Here is a 22,657-nt window from a genome sequence, read left to right as displayed (position 1 = left end):
TCATACAGTTTCTTCCAAGTGATATACTTCTTTTTAAGCTTTGTGTGCTGTTTATTTGTACAATTCAAAATGAATAACAAATATTACAATATAATAAAATGTCATGTATGTGTTGATACCTTCTAAATTCATTAGGTACTTCAGTGTACTTTTAATATTTGTTAAAACTGTAAAAGCACTTTGCCATCTCATAAATAGTGTGCTGGTTACTTTAAGTAGCTTAGGAGCTGACACCACACCCATACTGTCTTGTTTTAGTGCTGACATCACTCATGACTGTTTACTTTCATTTTGTGCTGTTAGAAGGTTTAACACACTGTAATGGATTCTAACTGAAGAACCTTCATTCAGTGGTGGTAAAATAAGAGTTTACAGCTCGTGACCATGGCGGGAAGACAAAAACAAAGTAAGTGAAGTTTTTAGGGCTTTTTTTAAACTGAACACCAGCTCATTAAACTTCTATTAGTTTTCTTAACATTAAGGGCAGATATACAAGCCAAACAGTTGTTTGTTAGTCAAAAATGCACTTTTAGCATCAAAGAATAGATGATTACTTTAAGGCACTTTTTGACAGTTATTACTATCAGTTTTTATATATTATGTGTATTAAATACATCAGTTTAGATATTTCATGCAGCTTAGTGTAAATAATATAAAAAGGAATCATGCTCATTTAAACACACCACATTAATATGTCAGTGTAAATACATCATATTCTATACTAGCAGTAAAAGGCAGGTAATTTATAAATGAACTATCTAAACATCATTTAAGAGTTAGAAAAATCATGACTAAGAATTTACACTGTAATAGAGAAATATATGTTACCTTGCTTTCTTTAGGGTTGTTTGCTTTAGTTATAAAATGTCCTGCTTATCTTGTATTTATATTGTTTCAAAGACTGACACATGTGTAAAGCATGAATGCTTTCAAAGAACTTTTTTGCCTTACAGAGCAAATAGAAGACAATAATGTTTGTGTTTTTCATATGTCTTTTATCGTTTCTTCTTCTTGTCAGCAGTGCTCCATTCATTTTTTTCTAAGTGACGCTTAACCCCAAATTGGGAGAAATCCATTTCTTCCACATTATCCAAGGTTTTATTAGCTGAAAGATAAGAAACTGTTGCTTGCAGAGTGTCAAAAGTTTTAGGACCTTCAGTAAAAATATTTTTATTCTTGCAGGAACAGCAAGTGGACTTTAAGTTGTCTTTTTTTCAATTCCTTTATCAGAGGGAGACATTCTTTTCTTGCAGTTATAACTCCAGCAGAATAATCATTATCAAATCTGATTATGTTGTCTTTGTATTTAACTGGAGAAGTTGACCATGCTGTTTTTAAAATAAGTTCCTTGTCCTGTGATGAAAAAAACTTTACTATTATTGATCTTGGGTGATTTTTTGATTTGATGGTTGATGAAGCAGCTCTTTCAATTCCATAAGAAAGAGCTTCAGGCAATTTTAAAACTTCTGGTAACCAGGTAGTAAGGAAAGTCACCATGTTATCTCCCTCTGTTTTCTCTGGTAGCCCATAGATGCGAAGGTTATTTAGTCTGGACCTGTTCTCTAGATCCTCTATTTTATTTTGTAATGAAGCATTTTGTTGTGATAAAAAAATGTAGCTGAAGATCTTGTTCTGAGAGTCTGCCCTCACTATCATTTAAGGATCTATCTATGTCAGCTATTTGAGACTTCTGTTGCGTCATTATTTCTTGTAGTTGCTGTATTTGTTTTGTAGATCTCTCCTCAAAAGTGTCCAGTTTGGTATTCATTTTGTCAAATTTCACTGACAAATCTTGTATAGCTTTTAATAAAGACTGTATCTCCTTTTTCATCATCTGGTCCTGTGTGGTATGCTTAGAAAAGCTCATTTTCAGTAGATTCAGATACCTTCCTTCTTGTTTTTGACAGGAAAAATAATGTTTAAAGCCAAATTTTTTGCACTGTAGACTTCTAGTGATATTAGTAGAAGTAATTCAACAAAATAGGTTTGTCTACAATATCTAGTTTTTAAAAATTCCTGTCAGAAATATCTTTTGAGTGCAGAGCTGAGAAAAGATGCTACCAACCAGTCTACATCCTAGCCATGCCGAAGAATGTGGTCCTAGAAGGCTGTCCAAGCATTCTGCACAGCTAACATTTATTTTTGATTGATATGCAAGTGCATTTGATTTGGGTTCCATTTGCCTTGAATGCACTGCCCTGCAAAGTGAGCCCCCCATGCATAGTCTGAAGCATCTGTTGTTAGGGTTTGGGTGGCAGGGGGTGGAGTGAATGGCAGTCCCTTGTTTTGTTGGCAGCCTCTGCCCACCAAAGGAACTTTATCTGTAGACAAGTTATGATAGGAATCATTGATTCTAGATCCTGAGAATGTTGACACCATAGGCTTTTTAGATACCATTGTAGTTTCCTCATATGCAGTCTTGTATATGGAATTAGTACAATGCAAGAGGCCATGAAACCCAGAGCTTGCAGTATTTTCCTTGCAGATAGCTGGGTCTTTGTGGCCAGTAGTTTGAAGTAGACTGTCAATTGAATTTGTTTCTCTGGCGTGAGGTAGGGCATCTGGGAAGTTGTATTCCAGCTTGCTCTCAGGAATACAATTTGTTGGCAGGGTACAAGATGCGATTTCTTTTCGTTTATGGTGTACCCCAGAGACGTTAGCAATTTCTTTACAAATGCCAGATGATTTAATAGTATGCCCTGGCTTTCTGCCTGAATTAGACAATCGTCCAGGTATGGGTATATTTGAATATTTCTTTGCCTGCAAAATGCAATGACTGGAGCTAGGCATTTTGTGAATACCCTGGGCGCAGTAGATAAGCCAAAGGGAAGTGCAGAGAACTGGCAGTGCATGTAGCCTGCTCTGAAGCGTAGGTATCTTCTGCAAGATTCCCCTATTTGGATGTGCAGGTAGGCTTCCTTTAAATCCAGAGTTGCCAACCAGGCATCCTTGCCTAGCATGGGAAGCAGCTGATGAAGAGTTAGCATCTTGAATTTCGGGATTACCAAAAATGTGTTTAGGATAGACAGGTCCAGGACAAGACACCAGGAATTCTCTTTCCTGGGTACCAGAAAAAGTCTAGAGTAGAAACCTTGTCCCCATTCTTCTTCTGTGACAGGTTGAATAGCCCTGATGCTTAAAAGAGAGAAAACTTGCTTTTCAGCCTCTGCCCACTGATTTGAGGGTAGGTCTGGCCAACCGTTTGGGGTTGGTAAGGAGTGGAAGTGGAATCTGTATCCTTGGGAAACTACATTTAAAACCCATTTGTCCTGGGTAATGAGTTCCCAATTTTTTGCATGCAGGGCAATCTTTCCCCCTAAAGAAACAGTCAGTTGAGCAAAGCTTGGAAGGTTTAAAGTGAAGTCATTGAGACAGTTTACCATTGGGAGGAGTCTTACTACTCCCCGCTTTGGAAGGGGGAGCCCCCCACTGCTTAAGCCTGTGAGTACCTTGGGACTGAAGCCTGGGTGTTCTGCTGGTTCTGGGTTTGGACTGAGAAGGCCTGGAAGAGACAGGAAAGGACCAATTCTTAGAGGGCCAATGCCTACTAAATCTGGGAGGCTGTACTTGTAGGAAATCTTTTAACAGTTTGCATAGATTTAGCTTTGTCCTCCATCTTTTTAAGTACTTCTGCTTTGTTGCCAAACAGGCAGTCTTGGTTTAAGGGAGCATCCAGTAATTTAGCTTTAACATGATCCAGCAAAGATTGCTCATTTGACAGCAGCCCTGCAAGATGTCGCTAATAAATCAAAACCACATTGCAAAGTATGTTTTCCAACTTGTTCAGCAGAATGCATTAAATCCTGTAAATCTTTATTTTCAGCAGAGTCAGGAATCAACATCATTTTCTGTTTTCTGTTTAAGCCATCCAATAATATGCTACTGATACTTTAACATATGAAACTGGTAGTTTAAGGCCCTAATGGCCAAGGTTACAGAAGTGTATACCTTCTTACCTTATCTATCCATTGCCCTGGAATCTCTATCAGAGGGGGTAGGATTTTTGGCAGTAGTAGCCTTAATGCCCTTGGGTCCCTGTGAAATAGTCTCAGGATCCGCAGTAGGAACTTGTGAAAGTCAGGTACCCTGTAATACCTATCAGGTTTTCTGGGAGCAGGAGGTAAATAGTCAGGGGCCAGGCTAGATTCCGAGAAGGCATCATCTACAATGTCCAGTACAGGAGGGATAGCTAAAGGCCTGTGTTGAGGCAAGAGTAAGAATTCCCTAAGCCTCTTTTTGGAGTCAGAGTAATCCTGGATTTCCCAGTGAAAATGCTCCCTATAAATCCTCTGGAGGGGAAGCAGAAGCAAGGGAGTCCTCTGCATCAGAATCCTCTTGGGTAGATAAGGGCAAATCCTGGTCATCAGAGAAAACAGAAATTTCAGAATCCTAATCAGAAGAATCAGAAGGAAAATCAGTCCTAGGTCTCTAAGAGGGGGAAAGGGTGGCTTCCCCTGATTAGAGTAATAAGGTCTTAAGAATGGCTGATCATTTGTTTTTTAGGTATAGGGGCCTGTCCATGCGGTCTGGGTATCAGTTTTCTAGGCATGGATCGAGTTTTAGGCCTTGAAGAGGATGGCATCTGTTTAATATGCAAGTCAGTAGGCCTGAATAAACCCTCAGAAGCCGGTGCCTGCACAGCGGCTCCGGACCCATCAAAGGTAGAGACATCTGCAGGTTCCACAGTCGAAGAAGCATCTCACGGCACACCTGACTCCGAATGGGTCTCAGTAGAGGCCTGCAAATCTGAAGTAGTGGGTATCAGGGGCTGCGAAAGTGCCTGAGTACCAGCGAACTGGCGACTAGCTTAGAAGTGTCGTTGGCAGCTTTGGACCTATGCAGTCTGTCTCTGTCTTTATCTTCGCGTTTTTTCAGAATGTCGGTAGTAGAGTGGCTTACCGAAGTCATTTCTGGATAATTGAACAGAGTACCAACATATTTAGATGCGTAAATGAACTGACGACGAAAAGTACGAGGTTTGAATAAGGCACAAAAACGACATTGAGGTACATCGTGGTCTGGGCCTAAGCAAGGAATGCAGTACGAATGAAAATCTTTGAGGTATTTGCTTTCCACAAGAAATACAATTGTTAACTTTTACTGACATCGGTTTAGAGCAAGAAAAGGGTTCCCCAATGGGGTACTTAGCTTAGCTGAAGACTTCGGATCTGAAACTCTAAAACAAAAATTTCAGGAGTCAGCCGACCGGCACGTGCGAACTGCTTCTGCTTCAGGCACCACATGGCAAGAAAGACTGATTTAATGGCATCAGCTGCATGCTTTATAACCCCTGACTACCTGACGTCATGGAAGATGAGACCGCAACCAACGCAGGACCCAAGACTTTGATAATCAGGCCGACTGAGGGCTACTGCAAGCAGATAACCCAAATGTGATGACTGCAACAGTCAAACACGAAGAACATCAGCAACAGTCATCCCTCTACACAAAGGTGGGGCATCTACAGCCACTGGAAACTAAAGACCCATAAGTCTCACTAGTTTCATATGCAAAGTCATGGAAATGATCAATAATGGCATAGGAATCCTCCAGACATGAACCCAGCCCGATTTGGTTTCATCAAGAGCAGGTCATGCCTACTTAACCTGATGGACTTCTTTGAGAAGGTCACCAAAGCATTGGATGAGGGCAAATGGTTCACACTGCCTACCTTGACATGGCTAAGGCATTTGACAGTACCCCACTCAGGCATTGTTAACAAACTTAAGAAGTTAGGTACAAAAAACTTATGCCACCTGGTGGATAGCCAGCTGTCTCACAGATAGGTCCCAGGAAGATAGAATTGCTTGGTCCGCCTCTACAAAAAGGCCAGTCACAAGCAGTGTTCCTCAGGGATCGGTCCTGGGACTGCTTCTTTTGGCATTTACTTCTCTGAAGTCAAGGCCAATGTCAATAGCCTCTAGCTGACTAAATTTGCAGATTCAGCTGTAACTATACTTATGACTTCAGTGATTGTTTTTACAGATTCCCATGACCTGGTCCATCCCACTCAGTTCACTTTCACAATGCTAGGGGTTTCTCTGCTCCCTAAACCCTACCCCCAAATCTCACCCACCCCCACTACTCCTACACTTAAATGTCAATATCTCCTCCCCTATTTACCTCCAGCCAACCCACACCTTACTTTTTCCTTCCAATTTCTTTAAACACCTTCCCTATTTTCCACTCCCAACCTGTTCTACAACTTAACCCTACTTTCTAAACTCTCTAACATAACACATACCTACCTCACATTCCCAACACTACACTCCTTGCTATACAATCGCAATCACAATTTCCACCTATTACTGTCACAAATAGACAAATGTACTCCTCACTGCCACTCCCATACATACCATACAATGCATCTAATACTACCACTTCTCTCCATACTCCTCTGCCCACTAGTACATCTCACTACCCTGAAACCCATCTCTTTCTCACCTCATTATTCCACCACCTCCATCTCACATCCTGCAAACCTCAGAAGCTACACCCTTACATATCTCCCAATCTTTATCTAATAAACCATCTCTTCCTGTGCAAACTAAAAACTGACCCTCTCCTAAATAGGATCCACATAGCCACAATATGCTACACTATCAAATCCTTTCAACAACACAAACCAAAAGCTCCCAAAAAGCAAGAGCCTTTAGCTTATTTACCTTCACTACTTTGCTTTTATCAGGAGACATTCATCCCAACCCAGGCCCCACTGTAACTAATACGTCATGACCTCCACTTGGAACTAATTCACACAAATTCATTCACATGGTAATTACAAATATTCACAGTATTTGCAATAAAATCTCCAATCTTCCCACATGGATAGCCCACAACCAACCTGACATAATTGCCATCACCAAGAAAAGGTTAAAACCATACATTAAAGACTATGAAATTCTCCCCCAGGCTTTCAAACTATAAGATTCAACAGACCTAACAAAAAAGGAGGTGGAGTAGTGCTAATCTTTCATAACTCATTCAACATAGTAACCTACACAAATCCAATTCCACAATTCACAAATGCAGAAATTACCATTGCTCTCCTACAGATTAAGAACTACAAAAATCCCTGTATCATAGCTCTCTATGTACCTCCTGGAAACAATATCCCTCTACTAGAAGAAATACAAGCCTGGATCTCATCTAACATTAAAAACAAAACTGTTATCCTAGGCAACGTAAATATCAATTGAATAAACATGAACTTAACTCCCATACCCCTAGTATCAACCTATTCAACTTTACTCAACTAATAAACATCCCTACCAGGGCTAACAAAGATAACACCTCAGGATACACTCTAGACTGGATTCTCATATCTCCCACCCAATAAAATATCTGAAGCAGGCACCCTTCCAGATACTCTGAGCGACCACACCCCCTCTTACATCTGCTGCTCCACCTCAGTCCTCCAAAATCAACACCAGTAAAAGCAGACAAGTAACCTAACTTTACTTCAACCCTCTAATCTTTACTAATATCATCAAAAACATTCACTGGCACATACTAAAAACTCTCCCACTAGACAATGCTGTAGATTACTTCCATAGTATATTCCTGGAGACACTAAATAGCCTTGCACCACTCCACATAAAACAAGTCAAAACTTGCTATGCTCCTTGGCTAACCAATCCCACTAAAAATCTGATGCACCTTACAAATAAAACCTGGAAAAATTATCAAAGTAACAAAAACAAGGACACAAAAACGCTGATGCTCAATGACAAGAAAGATCACTACACAAAACTGCAATCTACCATAAACTAAACCCCAAAAATTCTGGACTCCATCTCATCCTTCCTGAACCCTGGCACAAAACAATCCTTGTCCTCACCCTGACAAACCTACTCATGAAATTGTTCCTCTCTAACTTATTATTTATAAACTCAACAGCCAAAATCACCACTAGCTTCCCTCATAGCAAACCCAGCTTAACTGCCTCTGCATCATCAAAAACCTCCCCCACCATCCCGATTTCTACAAAATTACCACCTCTACCCCTGCACCTACACCACGCTACTCCCAACTTCACAATAAATCCCATTTCTACCACAACCATTAAAAGACTACTCCTGAAGCTTTAACCCTGCTTTAACTCTCCTGACAATTTACCCCCAACATTTCTAAAGTCTGCAGCCGAAGCCATTGGATTCCATATAAGCATCCTAATCAACAGATCCATCCAAGAATCTTATGTCCCCAAATTATGGAAGAAAGCCTTCATTCTCCATCTTCACAAAGGTGGCAAAAAAATGATATCTCCAACTTTTGACCTAGCTGTATCCTGTCCCCTATCTCTAAGATCTTGGAAAAATGTATTCACATTCAGCTAGTACCCTATCTACTTCAGAACCACCTCCTGTCTCCCACATATCAGGGGTTCAGACCTGACCACAGCACAACTGTCTTATTTTTTTCCAGGATACTAGTAACAGAGCTTGTGATAATGGGAACATTGTATCCCTCATATTCTTAGATCTTTCAAAGGCATTTGACACAGTTGCACATCCTTTGCTACTGTCTCAACTCTCCATCTTTGGACTCTTCCCCCACCACTCTCAACTAGTTTTCAAGCTAAGACAAAGGCAACAGGCCATCAAATGGCAAAACTCTATCCCCTCCTATCTTCACACATCTACTGGAGTTCCTCACTGCTCCATACTTGGTCCCCTCCTATGCAATATATTCATTAACAGCTTCCACACAACTATGACCACTGGGGCCCTTATCCGATATGCAGGCGACTACTATCGTCTGCACTACTGACCATCTCTGAACTCCAACTCAAAACCCATACAGTCTTTTCTACTACTGAATCCTGGATGCTTAAAAAACACCTAGTCCTTGACCCTAAAAAAAAAAATCATGTTTTTTCACACCCAAGAAGTCAACCCTGTTGAACAAATCCATGTTTAATATCTACTCCCAAACTAAAGCACAAAACTTCTGGGAGTAACCACAGATGAACATCTGATATTCACCTGCAACAAAACATCAAAAAAAAAAACCAAACAAAACATGGAATGCTCTCTCTATAGGCACAACCAGTTCCTTAGCCCCTCTTCCAGACAAACACTTATCTCCACTTACCTACCTTCCTTCCCTAATGTATGGCACCCCTCTAATTACCAACCTCCAAACCCCTCAAAGCTACCAATCCACTCAAAAAGCCAAGCTTGAGACTTGTTACAAACAAATTGCAAAACTCGCAACAATTCCAAAAACTTCTCCCATCACTGTACTGCTCTTCTCTCCAAAATGGCTGGAGCGTCCAAACTACTTCAACTATCTGCTCACAAACCTACCTTTACACTCTCTAACTATCCTGCCCTTAGTTCTATCTTTACTTTTTGCCTCCCAAATAGGCCCCACAGAACAAAGGATCAGCAACTTTTTCAGGATCACAAACCTAACCTGCCACCAGGCCAACTTCTCTTGTCATACTCTTCAGCCAAAAAATGGAATATTCTTCCATTAGCTATCAGAACAATCCAAAACCCTGCTCACTTCAAAACATTGTTCCTGCATTCAGTCCCCTTGAATACCTATCTCTAATGACATACTCTCCCCCTACTTTCTATCCTGTGTTTTATCTATAAATCATCTATGCAATACCACTGAACTGCTAAATGTACTCAACTTTATAATACAATTATTATTAGAAAATGCTATGTACCCTTGTATGCAATTTCATTTATACTGAATGTGAATATTGTTATCCAATATTGTTAAACAATGCCATACTACAAATGTACATAATTTTTATATTATTTTAATTGTACTTTTTATTGTACTGAGGAGCTTTTCTCCCAGGGCCTCCACTGAAAACGGGCTCAGCATGGCCCAGTGGACTTTCCTGGTTAAACTGCAAATCAATCAATCAAGGACTGCAAATTAGGAGCAGTCATTGAATCACCCACCGACCCCGTAAATGCCATGAAATGCACAATAGTATCCTTCGGGAAGTCATCCACCCCTGGTAACTATCATATTGATAACACTGACCCAGCAGTCAGGAACACAGTGACACACAGACAGTAATCTAGCCTTTGATCAAGTGTCTAAAGTAGTGAGGAAATCTTTTTACGTTGTGCAACTTGTAAACAAGGGTATGGCATCTAGGTCCAAGGAAGTCATTGTTCCACTGTATTTGGCATTCATCAGACCTATCAAGTACAATGCCCCCTTTGGTATGTACCTAACTAGGCATATCCGAGAACTGGAATGCCCACAAAGGTTCCTGACTAAAAGAATGCAGGGTGCAATTAACATGTCCTATGCAGACTGGCTCAAGGCTCTATCCCTGTATTTTGTCTCTTACAGGTTGTTGAGGGGAGATCTATGCCTAGCATATAATGCATTGTCAGTCCGCACTCTGGTGGACCTCCTGCATATCCACAAAACAAACAGCACCAGAATTACCCATGCTAAAGTCTTAAACCTTGCCTGTGATATAAACAGAACCTGCTGAAGAGGTAGGTATGTATCCCAGAGACTAACCCTTCTCTGGAACAGGCTTCCCATCCATGTGAAACAGAGTTCTTCCCTAACCCAGTTCAAGTGTAACTTGGACAAATGGATGGGGGAACAGGAAATTCATCCCTGGTTTGGCACTTTTGCTTCTAATAGACACAGGCAGCCTATAAATGATTCATCTCCCAAGCCCCTGCTTGTAAATGTTTCAACTCTCAAGCCCCTGCTTACCCTTATCAAGGCTACTAGAATTTATCAGAGATTTAGGATGCATGGCTAGGCTTAAAAATCCCTTGTGGTTGTTAGTCTAGTAAATACCTATGAATTTATTAATTAAAAAAATATAGAAAGAATAAAATGTTTGTACTGCCTGTGCAATAAGCAAGCTAAAAACAAAACTGAAACAGTCTCCTTGTCACAAAGATTCCCCAAGAATATTAGAATCTTTCAGCTTTCAACTGTGAAATACCGGCAATAGATACTGATTCATTAAGACCTGGGGAATGTATGGCATCTAGTAATATCTGCCAGTACAAATCTTTCTTTTCAAGTACCCCTTGCTAAAATAGACCTAACATGAAAATACAGTGATTAAAAGCCACTGTATGCAGGCAGCAGGTCCTACACATCTGTTATAAACATTATGTGCCATACTCTGGTACACCATGCAAGACAGATATTTTCACCCTATTGCCAATGCTGCATTGAAGCAGTATGGGATCTAACCCTAGCCACAGAATCTCCAACATGGGATATGGCCTCATCTAGCCATGTGTCTGTTAAGAATGCCCCATTTTTGTAAATTCTAAAAAATGCTACAGTAAGTTTCAAAATTCACAATTTTTTCTCCAGTGTCTCACATTTTCAGAGTTTACAGACTTGCAGTTGAAAAGCTTCCATTTCTGACAGGAGAACTGCCTCAGGAACATAAAGGACAAGTCCATGTAAGGTAGCATAGATACAGAAAAACATATCTGGGTTTTCACTCCCAAACACAGGTGCTAAGTGCACCCATTTCAATCACACTTGTAGTTAGGCACATGACTGGCAGAAAGGCATCTGACCTCATGCTAGGATGTTGTGATAGGCTACAGGAGAGATGCAGACCATGGCCTCAGCATGGTTTTATGCTTCCCAACCAACTCCTTCCTACCTCCTAGCTATTTTCATTGGATAAAACCTCTGGCAGATCCATTGTGTTGGACATCATCCATTGTCACTTGGCTGTATGCGTTAGAGAATGCCTCAGGCTTAATTCAGCAATGTTTGCTGGTAACTCTGCTTGAGTGGCAAATGTGGCACCTATTAATATTGGCTCAGGCCAAAAAAGCAACACCTGGGAGTTCATGTCTTGAGAGCTGACAAGTAAAGGAGCAGTTCAAAGATTCAACTTCCACAGTCATCAAGCAAAGAAATTATCAAGTGATGCATATTAGAATGTGATCTAAACTGTTAATCAGCTAGAAAGTTGTGTAGATTCTGGGACTTATGTGGTTTCTTATGTCAGCAAAAAAAATGCTACAGCATGCCATACATTACAACATGGTACAGGAAGCAAGTGAAGAAATGAGCTAACCACTGACATGACACATGGAAGGAGTACTCAAGTGCTGACCAACACTATGAGTTTCTCAAAGCAATGAACAGAACATTACATTTGGTTGCAAGTACAGCTTAAACTTTGATTTCTTTTATAGTTCAAAAAAGAATCAAATAGTTAGACCTGATGCATCACTTATGTTTAACTGATGTTCAGACATAAAGAAGTTTTATTTTTGTGTAGTTAGTGTCACCTTTTCATCTCTGTGTTCAGATGACCACACCAAAAAGGCTACTTGAACGTACCATATCGGCAGTGCAGCTGAAATATCAGACGGCTGTGATCGGGGCTGAATAAAATCTTACACTTTTCTACTGTCTTTTCCAAGGAAGCCAATGACTTAAACACGGTCAATGCAGACTACAAAGAGAAAAACAAATGGTTACATCATTTATTCACACAGACCATGCCAATGAGCAATACATTTTTCAAAATCCATTTCCAATTGGCTTTACCATTCTGTATGCTCAAAGCAAGCAAAAAGACTGAACATGTATGCAGAATAAACCAAGTATACAGTGCACTATGAAGGCAGATGCTAAGGTTTAGGAAAATACATTAGGTGCAGCTTCACTGATACTTTTTTCTTCATAAAAAGTTGCCAACAGTGCACAAGAGAGTCAGCAAACACATACTGCATAATTTAAAAAAGTGATCTTCCCAGACACATTTTGCAAACAGTTACACAAATGAGCAAAATATCATAGGTTCATAGGTTGGTACTAACCTATCGGCCCTAAGGCCTATGCAAGCCTAGCCATAGCTCACACTGCTCTTTAAAAATATCTTCAATACTAATCAATAATGAAATAACAGAGGTTTCCAAACAATATGGATAAACTTGTCTTATTTACCATTCAGAGCACTGCCACACTGTGGAAAACAGATGCTCCTAGCTAGTTAACGATATTACTCATCATCTGTAGAATCATGAGGAGGCTTGGTTTACCTGCAACACCTTTAATTTCCCTTCTGATCATGCATACTTTCTGAAACTCGGATGGGAAGCCAGAAATACAAAAAGAGGGGAGCTAAATCCATCTACCACAAAAAAACAAACAAAACAAGTTAGCTAACAACTCTAAGTCCTACTATGCAGAATTTAACCATCTTCTAGTATTTCATAAGCTACAATTACACAACAAACCTGTTATATCAGACCATTTACACTGCAGACAATGCAACTTATGCTAAAAGCCACTTTCCCTGCTCTTAATAAACCATACTTCGTTTTCCACTTTCATTCCCCACGTAATCTACAATTCATTAAACCATCTGATGAAGTTGCGTTTTTATGGTAGAATAAAGGAACAAAAGCGCTTATACAACCTTTCTTGAAACTGGTGGTGTTGCCTTATTTTCGTTGGAAAGCATTGCACTTTTTATGTTTATTTACGGTGACTTTTTGACTTTTATTTCGAGTTTTTCAGTTTATAAACCCAAAAAGAATATCGGCAATGGCAAACTACTTTACACTCTGTCTCACTAAATTGGAACAAACTCCCTCTCCATATTAGATTTAACCTTTCCTTTCCCCGTTTTAAAAAGGGGTTTAAATTCCACCTACTAAACTTGAAATTATGCCGTTGCACTGACCACACATAGTTTTAGTCTCTCCCACTGTATAACCTGTTGCATCTCCTAACTTTCTTTCTTTGTTAGCAACTTCTGCTTAAACGAATCTCCTAAACCCGCAGCTCTACTACTATAGCCCCCTCCCATTCTCCACACTATCCCCCCACTTCCTATCAATGTCTATACATTGTCCTTTTGAACAACTATTATCTTTTTTGTTTTTACTCTCATATGTAGTAAATTTTAGTCCACTACTATCAGTGCAACCCTTAATGTTCATATTTTTTTCTTTTGTTTTTCTTTTTATAATTAATTTCATATTTGTAGTGTTGTTTTTAAAAGTTTTTGTCCTGTATGTTTACATTTGCTTATGTTTAATAGGGCTCTTTCCCCTTGGGTCTCCACTGAAAATGGGTTGCTCACTATCAATGCAATGCAAATAGTTAATAACCTTTTCTTTTTACAATTATTTTGTATTGAGATTATTATTTAATATTTGTATATTGTCATTTTATCTTTACTTATGTTCGCTTGGACATTTCCCCTCGGGTCTCCACTGAAAATGGGTTTGATTGCACACTCAGTTTGACTAACTCGGTTAACAAATGTGAAATAAATAAAATAAATAAATAAACTCACTTGGTTTCTCATGTCAATCCAGGAGGGATTTAATATCTGTCAGTCTGGGAGGACATGTTCAACAGATGAAGCTGTTTTGCCAAAGATGGCCTGCACCTGTCCTTTCTTAGAATTCTGGACTTTGGCTAAAACTTTATCCACCTCCTTACAAGCTTTTTTAGACAATGCCGAAGTGACAAACCTACCACCAAGGGAAAATAAAACCCATAGGAATGCCTTAAAAAGAAACTCAACACCCTACATGCTCTCCTCACTCTGGAAAATATAAAACATCTGTGCTATTATCAAGACATGGTTTAAAGCTGCAGAAAGTATTCTGTCAGTGCAATGCTACAGTGCCTTCCACACATCTAGACTGACAGCAGCACAAACAGGGACTAAAGGTGGAGGTGCCTCAGTCAACATTAGTAACAAATATACCTCAATGTTGGTTAAACAGGATGATACCCTGGAGTTCATCCATGTGCAACTCACCCTTGATAGAGTCCCTTACCATGTCTTAGCAATCTATTGGTCACTATGTCACAAGAAACCCACAACTCTGATCAAGATCTAATGCAGGCACTCTCCTTACAACCAAACACTATTCATGGGTGACTTTAATTACCCCGCTACAAAGTACCTTTATATCACTTATCAGACTTTATTAACCCATTCTGTCAGCCTACTAGTGTTAACCTTTGTATCTCATCCTCTGCATCTCACTCTTACAGTCCTGCAGAAATTCCTAGTACAGAACCCCAGCAGTGCTCAAATGAAGAAAGTTTTGTACTTCTGTAACAGTAATGTTATCAACATCAAGACTAAAGCTGCAGGCCTTTAGTAAGCTCAGCATCTGAAACTTTCCTGGTCTAGTAGGCCATTCCCTTTCGCCCAAGGTTGTGACAGTTCATCTTTCTCCCCAGATCTCTGTCAAGCCATGCTGAAATGCATTTGAAAAAGAATTATAATACACACAAACCAGGTCAGCAAGAATGCAGGTGCGTGTATGGATATGCTGACAAGTACAGTCCTATACATTCAAATATGTCCCTATGGTAGATACACAACTTTTGCATCAGGAAGTTTGTCTCATCAACAGTAGAAGAAAGTCTCCAGCTAATCCTGCTGGCTTGTCATGCTAATGGGAAAGTGCCTCTGATAACTGCAGCCCCAATTGAAGACCTGGGTCTGGAAAGTACATTCAGCTAGCAGTGTTTTGGTAAGTATTCAGTAAAAGCCAAGCAGCTATCATCCAAGGATGCATTTTCTGAAAATTGTTTGAGAAGTATCCAGTGCTCCAGCTGAATAAGCTATAGACACTGAAGGCAACTTCTTGTAGCATTTTAGTAACACAAGTCAATGCATTTAGGCAACTAACTACATAAGGTAATTTTAGAAACTTCATATCCCAATTTCTTATATGAAAAGGATACAAGCAACTGAAAGTCTTTCTCAAGATGTTGTTTCGGTCCATAAATAAATCTGAGCTACTAACATCAACACAGAGTAACAAGTACCAACATCAGTTGCAATAATTAAGAAAAAAAAAATACAGATAGTTTAACACACTGCTTGAGGTTCGTTTCAGTTGCTGCCTTAAGCACAAATGATGCATTAGTCCACATGACACACAATCACTATGAAAAATCAAGAACAGAGGATTTACACTCAAGGCTCGCAATTAGGAGTCTTTTAGCCAAAGTAATGGCTTAACAGGAATGTTTTCCAAGAAGTATATTTCAACTCTGCAGCTGCAGATGGTTCAAAAGGAGGAAGACTTGCCTTTTCTAGAACAAAATATAAATCTCATGCAGGGGCAAGATCTTTGACAGGAGACCTAATAAGGAACATTTCCTTTCAACCAGGCTTTATATACTTTTAATGATGTTAAATAATCAAAATTAGATCCCTGATGAAAGTCTGAAACTGCTTCCTGATGCACATTAATAGAGGAACAACAATCACAAGACCAACATTTTGAGAAAGATAAACCAACACTTCAGGTACAGAAGTGATGAAGTGATCTAAACCTTTTCAGGAAACTCCAACAGAAAAATGAGTCAATTTACTTCTGTATACTTTCCTAGTGTTAGGATTTTATGCAGATGAGATCTGGGTTACCCTGATGGGACATGAAGAGCCCATGGCCATTACTAGAATGGGAGTTACCATATAGTTAAATGGAGGGTGTGAAGGAACAAATAAATCTTGCCAGACAATGAGTCCGAAGGGTTCTGAAGGACAAAGACATGCAGGCTTCTACAAAAGATGAGGCCAGACTTGCTGACAGCAAAGTGAGACTATGAGCATGACTTTAGACATTTTGTCTGAATTTTGGTATTGAAGGAAATGGTAGAAAAGAATAACAGAGTCAGGAAGGTTATTTCTGGACAAAAGCATCCTTGGGACATTTTTCTAAAGGAAGAGTAAGACAAGCTGTTATTATACTTGGCATAGGTCAGGGATGAAAAAATATCCAGTTTTCCCTCTTTTTCATTTATTTTTGCCACATCATACAATACTACTAAAGTTTTCTACTTTTATGCATTATTAATCTGCTTTGCTAACCGTGTAGGTCCTGCTTTCATTTTTACATACTGTACTTTGCATACAAGTTAGTGTCTGTTCCTGTTATATTCAATATAGCCAGCATTGTCTAGCTTTTGCTTGGAAAGGGTACTCAGACCACTGTGCTTACTGGTTAACAAATATAAAAATAAACAAATGTTCAAGAGGCATTAGTAAGCAGCAAATCAGCCTGACCACTATAGAACTAGCCTCCCAACGAATGTGGCTGGCAATCAAAAAGCATGCTGTTGGCAAAGCCCATTCCCATACACTCACTGTTTCCCAACAGAGGAGGTCAGTGTGAGCTCTGCCTTTCTTTTTAATATATCATAGCACAACCATGTAGCTGGTGTGGATGGCTCTCTCACCATAAGGAAGGAAGTCCTGAAATGCCTGCAGTGTGAGGATGACTACCATCATATCAAGAGCACTGATGTGCAGACTGGCCTCAGTTTGTGACCATTTATCTTGGACAATCTGCCCTTGACACTGCCCTCCCCATCTCAGAGACTGGAGTATTCATAGTGAGTACCACCTGAGAGTGGAGTCAAACAGCCCAAAGTATGGTTTGGTATGTGCTTCCACCATTGTAAGTGCAACCTGCAAGCCCTGAAATTATATTGTTTTGTCTTCCCCCACCTTCTGCTTCATTCTTTCTGTTTACCCCTGTGCCCCCATTAACAACTGGGCTTATTGGCCTTTCCTACTCCCCTGGACTATCTCCGGTCTAATGCTGGCTGGAACTGGTAAGGAACATAAATATGTCTTGGGGTTTAATGCCTTAGATTGCTTCCACTGGGAAATTTTTTTTCATTTGTGACCTACTCTTTGATATCCATCCCTCCCCAGCATTCTGAGGGCTACTCCCTTCTATGAACAATGCCTCCCTGCATGGAATGCCTGCACAAATGTCCTCCCCCAAGGATGGGCATTGCCCATAGCACCTCAGATGCCTGAGCCGCTAGCTTAACATAGGTCACCACAGCTGCAGTTAGGGCTTTATTCCTCTATACCACTGCACTGGCAAAAGACCTGAAAAACTTGATCTGTTGTTTTATAGGGTTTTCTCTAAGACCACTGCACTTTAAAGGTCCACTGTAACACTAATGTGAAATTTGGCAACTGAAACCAGGTAAATTGTTGATTTCATAAAAAGTACAGTTTTGTACCTACCATAAATGTAGATGTCCGATAGATATGCAACTGCAGTCCTTACATATGAGTTGTCCTGCCTCAGGCAGCCCTTCAGTCGGCCGGATTCCAAAGTCTGGGTCCGGCATCGGCTGATGTCGCCTCCTCCCCGACGTCAGAGCGGCTGGGGTATAAAAGGATCAGCCGACGCCATCTTCTTCAGTGTTTCTTGCCCCAGATGCCAGGTGCCCTCCAAGGAAGGCTAAATTTAGAGGCTGGATAAAAAATTCCAGACATACACAACAGCAATAAACAGATACACCATAACAGATATCCCCAGCTAATTTGGAAAGGGGAGTGGACCCAAAAGGGAGAATTTTCAGAGGGGTAGGAGGGAGGGGGAAAACCTGACTGCAGTTGCATATCTATCGGACATCTACATTTATGGTAGGTACAAAACTGTACTATGTCCTTCAAGAATGCAACTGCAGTCCTTACATATGGGTTGAATACCACAGCCAAGCTGGGGGTGGTAGGCTCTAAGATAGAGATGGTGTAGCTAAAATGCCCTGCAGGACTGCCGAAGCAAAGCCTGCTTGGGATCTGGAATATAAAGGCAGGTTGTAGTGCTTGGAAAATGTATGCACGGAGCTCCATGTAGCAGCTTCTAGAATGTCCTTTGTAGCCACCCCTCTTAGAAAGGCTGTGGAGGTGGCTATAGCTCTGGTGGAGTGTGGCCTGATATCGGCTGGCACACCTTTTCCATGGAAGGAATAACAGAATCTGATGCAATGTCCTATTCATTTTGAAATTGTTTGTTTGGAAATCGCCTTGTACTCAAGCAGCGTAAGCTACATATAGTTGGTCAGACTTTCTGTTGGCTTTTGTTCTGTCCAAGTAGTAGCGCAGTTGTCTGTGTATGTCCAAAGTGTGCAGCAGCTTTTCTCCTTTATTTTGAGGATTGGGAAAGAAGGTAGGCAGGTGAATTGCTTGATTTAGAGACACCCTGGAATCACTTTTGGCATGAATGAGGGATTGGTTCTTAAAGAAACTCTGTCCTGATGAAAAATGAGAAATGGAGGTACTGCCATAAGGGCCTGTATCTCTGAGACTCTTCTTGCTGAGGTAACTGCCAACAGGAAAACTGTTTTCCAGGAGAGAAATTGCAATTCTGAAGATGCTGCTGGCTCAAAAGGAGGAAGAGTTAATTTTTCCAACACGAAGTTGAGGTGCCATGCAGGCACTGGTGGTTTCCTGAGAGGTTTGATATTCTTTATCCCTCTTAGAAACTGTCTTAGCAAAAGATGTGAAAAGACAGATGGATCACTATTGTATTTTGCTGAAATTGCTGAGGCGTGTATTTTTATGGAAGAATATGAAAGGCCTTTATGTAGCATTTCTGCCAAGTATTCTAGTATCTGTGGGATGTTCATTACTGATGCATCCTGACCCTTGTTGGCATTCCAGATGTTGAATCTCTTCCATTTGGCTGAATAAGTTTTTCTGGTGGAAGGTCTGCGTGCTTCCAGTAAGATCTCTTGAACTTCCTTGGAGAGAGAGAGAGAGAGAGAGATATGGGGAGAAGTCATGGAACCCTCCAAGCTGCCAGCTGCAGAGTTTGCAGGTTGGGATGAACCGTCCTGTAATTGTAAGCAGAAGCCATTGAGACAGGGGCCACGGCTTGGTGCGAGTTATGCTTCTTAGTAATGGATACCAGTGCTGTCTTGGCCAATCTGGTGCTATCAAAATGCCTTTCGGTTGTTCTGCTTTGATCTTCAGTAACACCTTGGTCATTAATGGTAGAGGTGGGAATGCATAGATTGTTAGAGTTCCAGCTGAAGGAGAGAGCATCCATTCTCCAGGCTTGAGGATGGTGTGTTCTCGAGCAGAACTTCTTCAGGTGATGATTGAAGTGTGAGGCAAAAAGATCTACGTCCGGCCTCCCCCATGCATGACTTATTTGTGAAAAAATGTCTGGATGCAACCTCCATTCGTGCGGGTCCAAGATGTTTCTGCTTAAACTGTCCGCCAGAACATTGTCCTTGCCTGGAACAAACTGGGATTGCAACTGTATGTTCAGTTTCAGTGACTTTTCCCAAAGAGCCATTGTTAGTCTGCAAAGGGGGTAAGAATGAGTACCTCCCTGTTTATGTACCACATAACAGTGGTGTTGTCTGTCTTTATTAGGAGATGACCTTGTTGAAGAAATTTTCCGAAGGCCTCGATTGCATGAATTACTGCTAACATCTCTTTTTGATTGATGTGTAGATGCATTTCCTGGGGCGACCATTGCCCTTGAATACATCTGCCCTCCATGTGCGCCCCCCCCATCCATGGTCTGAGGCGTCTGTTGTAATGGTTTGACTTGTTTGAGGTTTGTTGAAAGACGTGCCTTTGTTTAGCTGGCTTGCTTGAGCCCACCACAAAAATTCCTTTTGTAGACATGGAATGAGTGGAATAATTGCTTCTAAGTTGTGGCTGTGTTGAGACCATAAACTTTTTAGGTACCATTGTAGTTTTCTCATGTGTAATCTTGCCAGTGGAATCAGAAGAATGCAAGATGCCATGAAACCCAGGGCCTGCAGGATTTTCCTTGCAGTCATCTGGGTGTGCTTTGCTAGGCTTTTGAAGTAAACTGGTAATTGTTCTTGTTTCTCTTCTGTGAGGAAAGCCATTTGTGAGTTTGTGTCCAGTTTGGCTCCTAGAAAAATTATTTGTTGGGATGGCAGTAGTCTTGATTTTTTAATGTTGACTGTGTATCCCAAAGCCTGTAGCAAGTGAATGACATAGCTCAAGTTTCTTATCAAGGCTTGCTTGCTGTCCGCTTGTATAAGGCAGTCATCCAGGTAAGGGTATATTTGTATCCCCTGGAGTCTGCAGTGTGCAATTACTGACGCCAGGCTATGAATACTCTGGGCGCAGTAGATAAGCCAAAAGGCAATGCTGAGAATTGATAATGCTCTGACCCTGCAAGAAATCTGAGGTATCTTCTGCAACTGTGTCTGATTGGGACATGCAGGTATGCCTCCTTGAGGTCCAGAGTAACCAGCCAAGACCCCTTGCCCAGCATGGGAAGAAGTTGCTGGAGCGTCAGCATTTTGAATTTTGGCACAATGAGAAAAGTGTTTAGAGTGGACAAGTCCAGTATAGGTCTCCATTGCTTTTCTTTTCTTGGAACAAGGAACAGTCTTGAGTAGAATCCCTGGCCTTGTTCCTGAGGAGAAACCTTTTCTATAGCTTTGATTTGTAGCAGCTTTGAAACTTGTACGAGTGCCTCTGCCCTTTGATTTTGTGGCAGGTTTGGCATGCTTTGTCTTGTTGGTAAAGTATGGAAGTGGAACCTGTAACCTTGGTCTATTATGTCCAAAATCCATTTGTCCTTTGTTAAAACGTGCCAATTTTTTGAAAATAAGGATAATTGTCCGCCTAAAGGTGCTTCTCTTTGAGCCTTGGTCGGCGGTGTCAAAGTCAAGTCATTGTGATTGTCCCTGTGGAGCAGTAGAAGTCCCTGCGCCACTTCTCTGATTAGTCGGTTGCCATTGGCGGCCCCTGTAGGAACCTCGGTATTGCCCTCTACCTCGAGCACGGCTGTTTTTTCCCCTTTGGAACTTGTCAGTGTCTGGAAAGGACCAATTCTTCGAAGGCCAATTTCTGCTGAACCTTGGTGGCTGAACCTGGAGGAAATCTTTGACTGTTTGTACTGATTTAGCCTTTTCCTCAATTGATTTTAACACATCCTGAGCATTATCACCAAATAGCTTGTGTTTTTCCAGAGGTGCATCTAGAAGCTTTACTTTAACATGATCTGGCAAAGCCTGTTCTTTCAACCAAGCATGTCTACGTATGATGACCCCTGTCATAGCTGCCCTACATGAAGCTTCCAATGCATCATAACCACACTGAAGAAAATGATTGCTAACCTGCTGTGTATTATGAACCAAATCCTGCAAGGCCTTTATCTAAAGGCTCAGGAGAGGCTAACTTTTTCTGCAAATCATCCATCAAGAAATCCTGATACTGAAACATATGAAAAAGACAGTTAAGGGCCCTCATGGCAAGGGTGGATGAGGTATAAACTTTTTTACCCCACCTCACCAGGGATCTAGATTCCCTGTCTGCGGGCAAAGGATTTTTGGCCGTGGAAGTGGCCACTCCTTTGGGCCCCTGGGAAATAGTTTCTAGATCAACAGAATGGGCCTTAAAGAGATGTTTATGGGTGTCAGGAACCCTGTAATATCTGTCTGGCTTGACAGGAGCAGGAGGGAGAGAATCAGGAGAAGTACTGGAGTCGGAGTACACATCGTCCAATACATCTAACACTGGTGGGATAGCTAAAGGCCTGTGCTGGGGTAACTTAAGGAAAGTACGAAGCCTTTTCCTGGAATCGGAGAATTCTTGGCCTTGCCACTGAAAATGCTCCCTCATGGAGTGGAGAATTTCCCCGAAAGAAATATCCTCAGGAGGAGAGGCAGATGGAATAGATTCCTCAGCATCAGAATCCTCGTAGGCCTGGAAGGATTCTTCCTGGGTATCTGAATGGTCTGAGTCACCAGAGGCTTCATCTGAGGAAAGGGTAGCAGTCTGCGCAACCCTAGGCCTTTTGTCTGCAGGCGGCTGATAACCTCTGTCTGGATGAGCCTGGGAGCCTCTGATTAAGGAAATTAGATCTGCAGCTAAAGTCAT

The 22,657-nt window shown here is 41.0% G+C and overlaps 1 protein-coding gene across 1 annotated transcript in view; it reads right to left on the bottom strand.

Annotated features, from left to right (window-relative positions):
• RAD9A (RAD9 checkpoint clamp component A) overlaps nt 1–22,657 on the bottom strand; it is a 1,001,807-nt gene that overhangs the window by 470,915 nt on the left and 508,235 nt on the right. Inside the window, exon 4 of the mRNA XM_044082216.1 lies at nt 12,325–12,439. Within this exon, the coding sequence (XP_043938151.1) occupies nt 12,325–12,439 (115 nt within the window). The remainder of the gene's footprint in view (nt 1–12,324; nt 12,440–22,657) is intronic.

Source organism: Protopterus annectens, chromosome 9.part0 (assembly GCF_019279795.1).
Source record: "Protopterus annectens isolate FY-2018-M chromosome 9.part0, PAN1.0, whole genome shotgun sequence".
NCBI lineage: Eukaryota > Metazoa > Chordata > Ceratodontiformes > Protopteridae > Protopterus > Protopterus annectens.
This window is presented reverse-complemented; position numbering and strand designations above follow the sequence as displayed.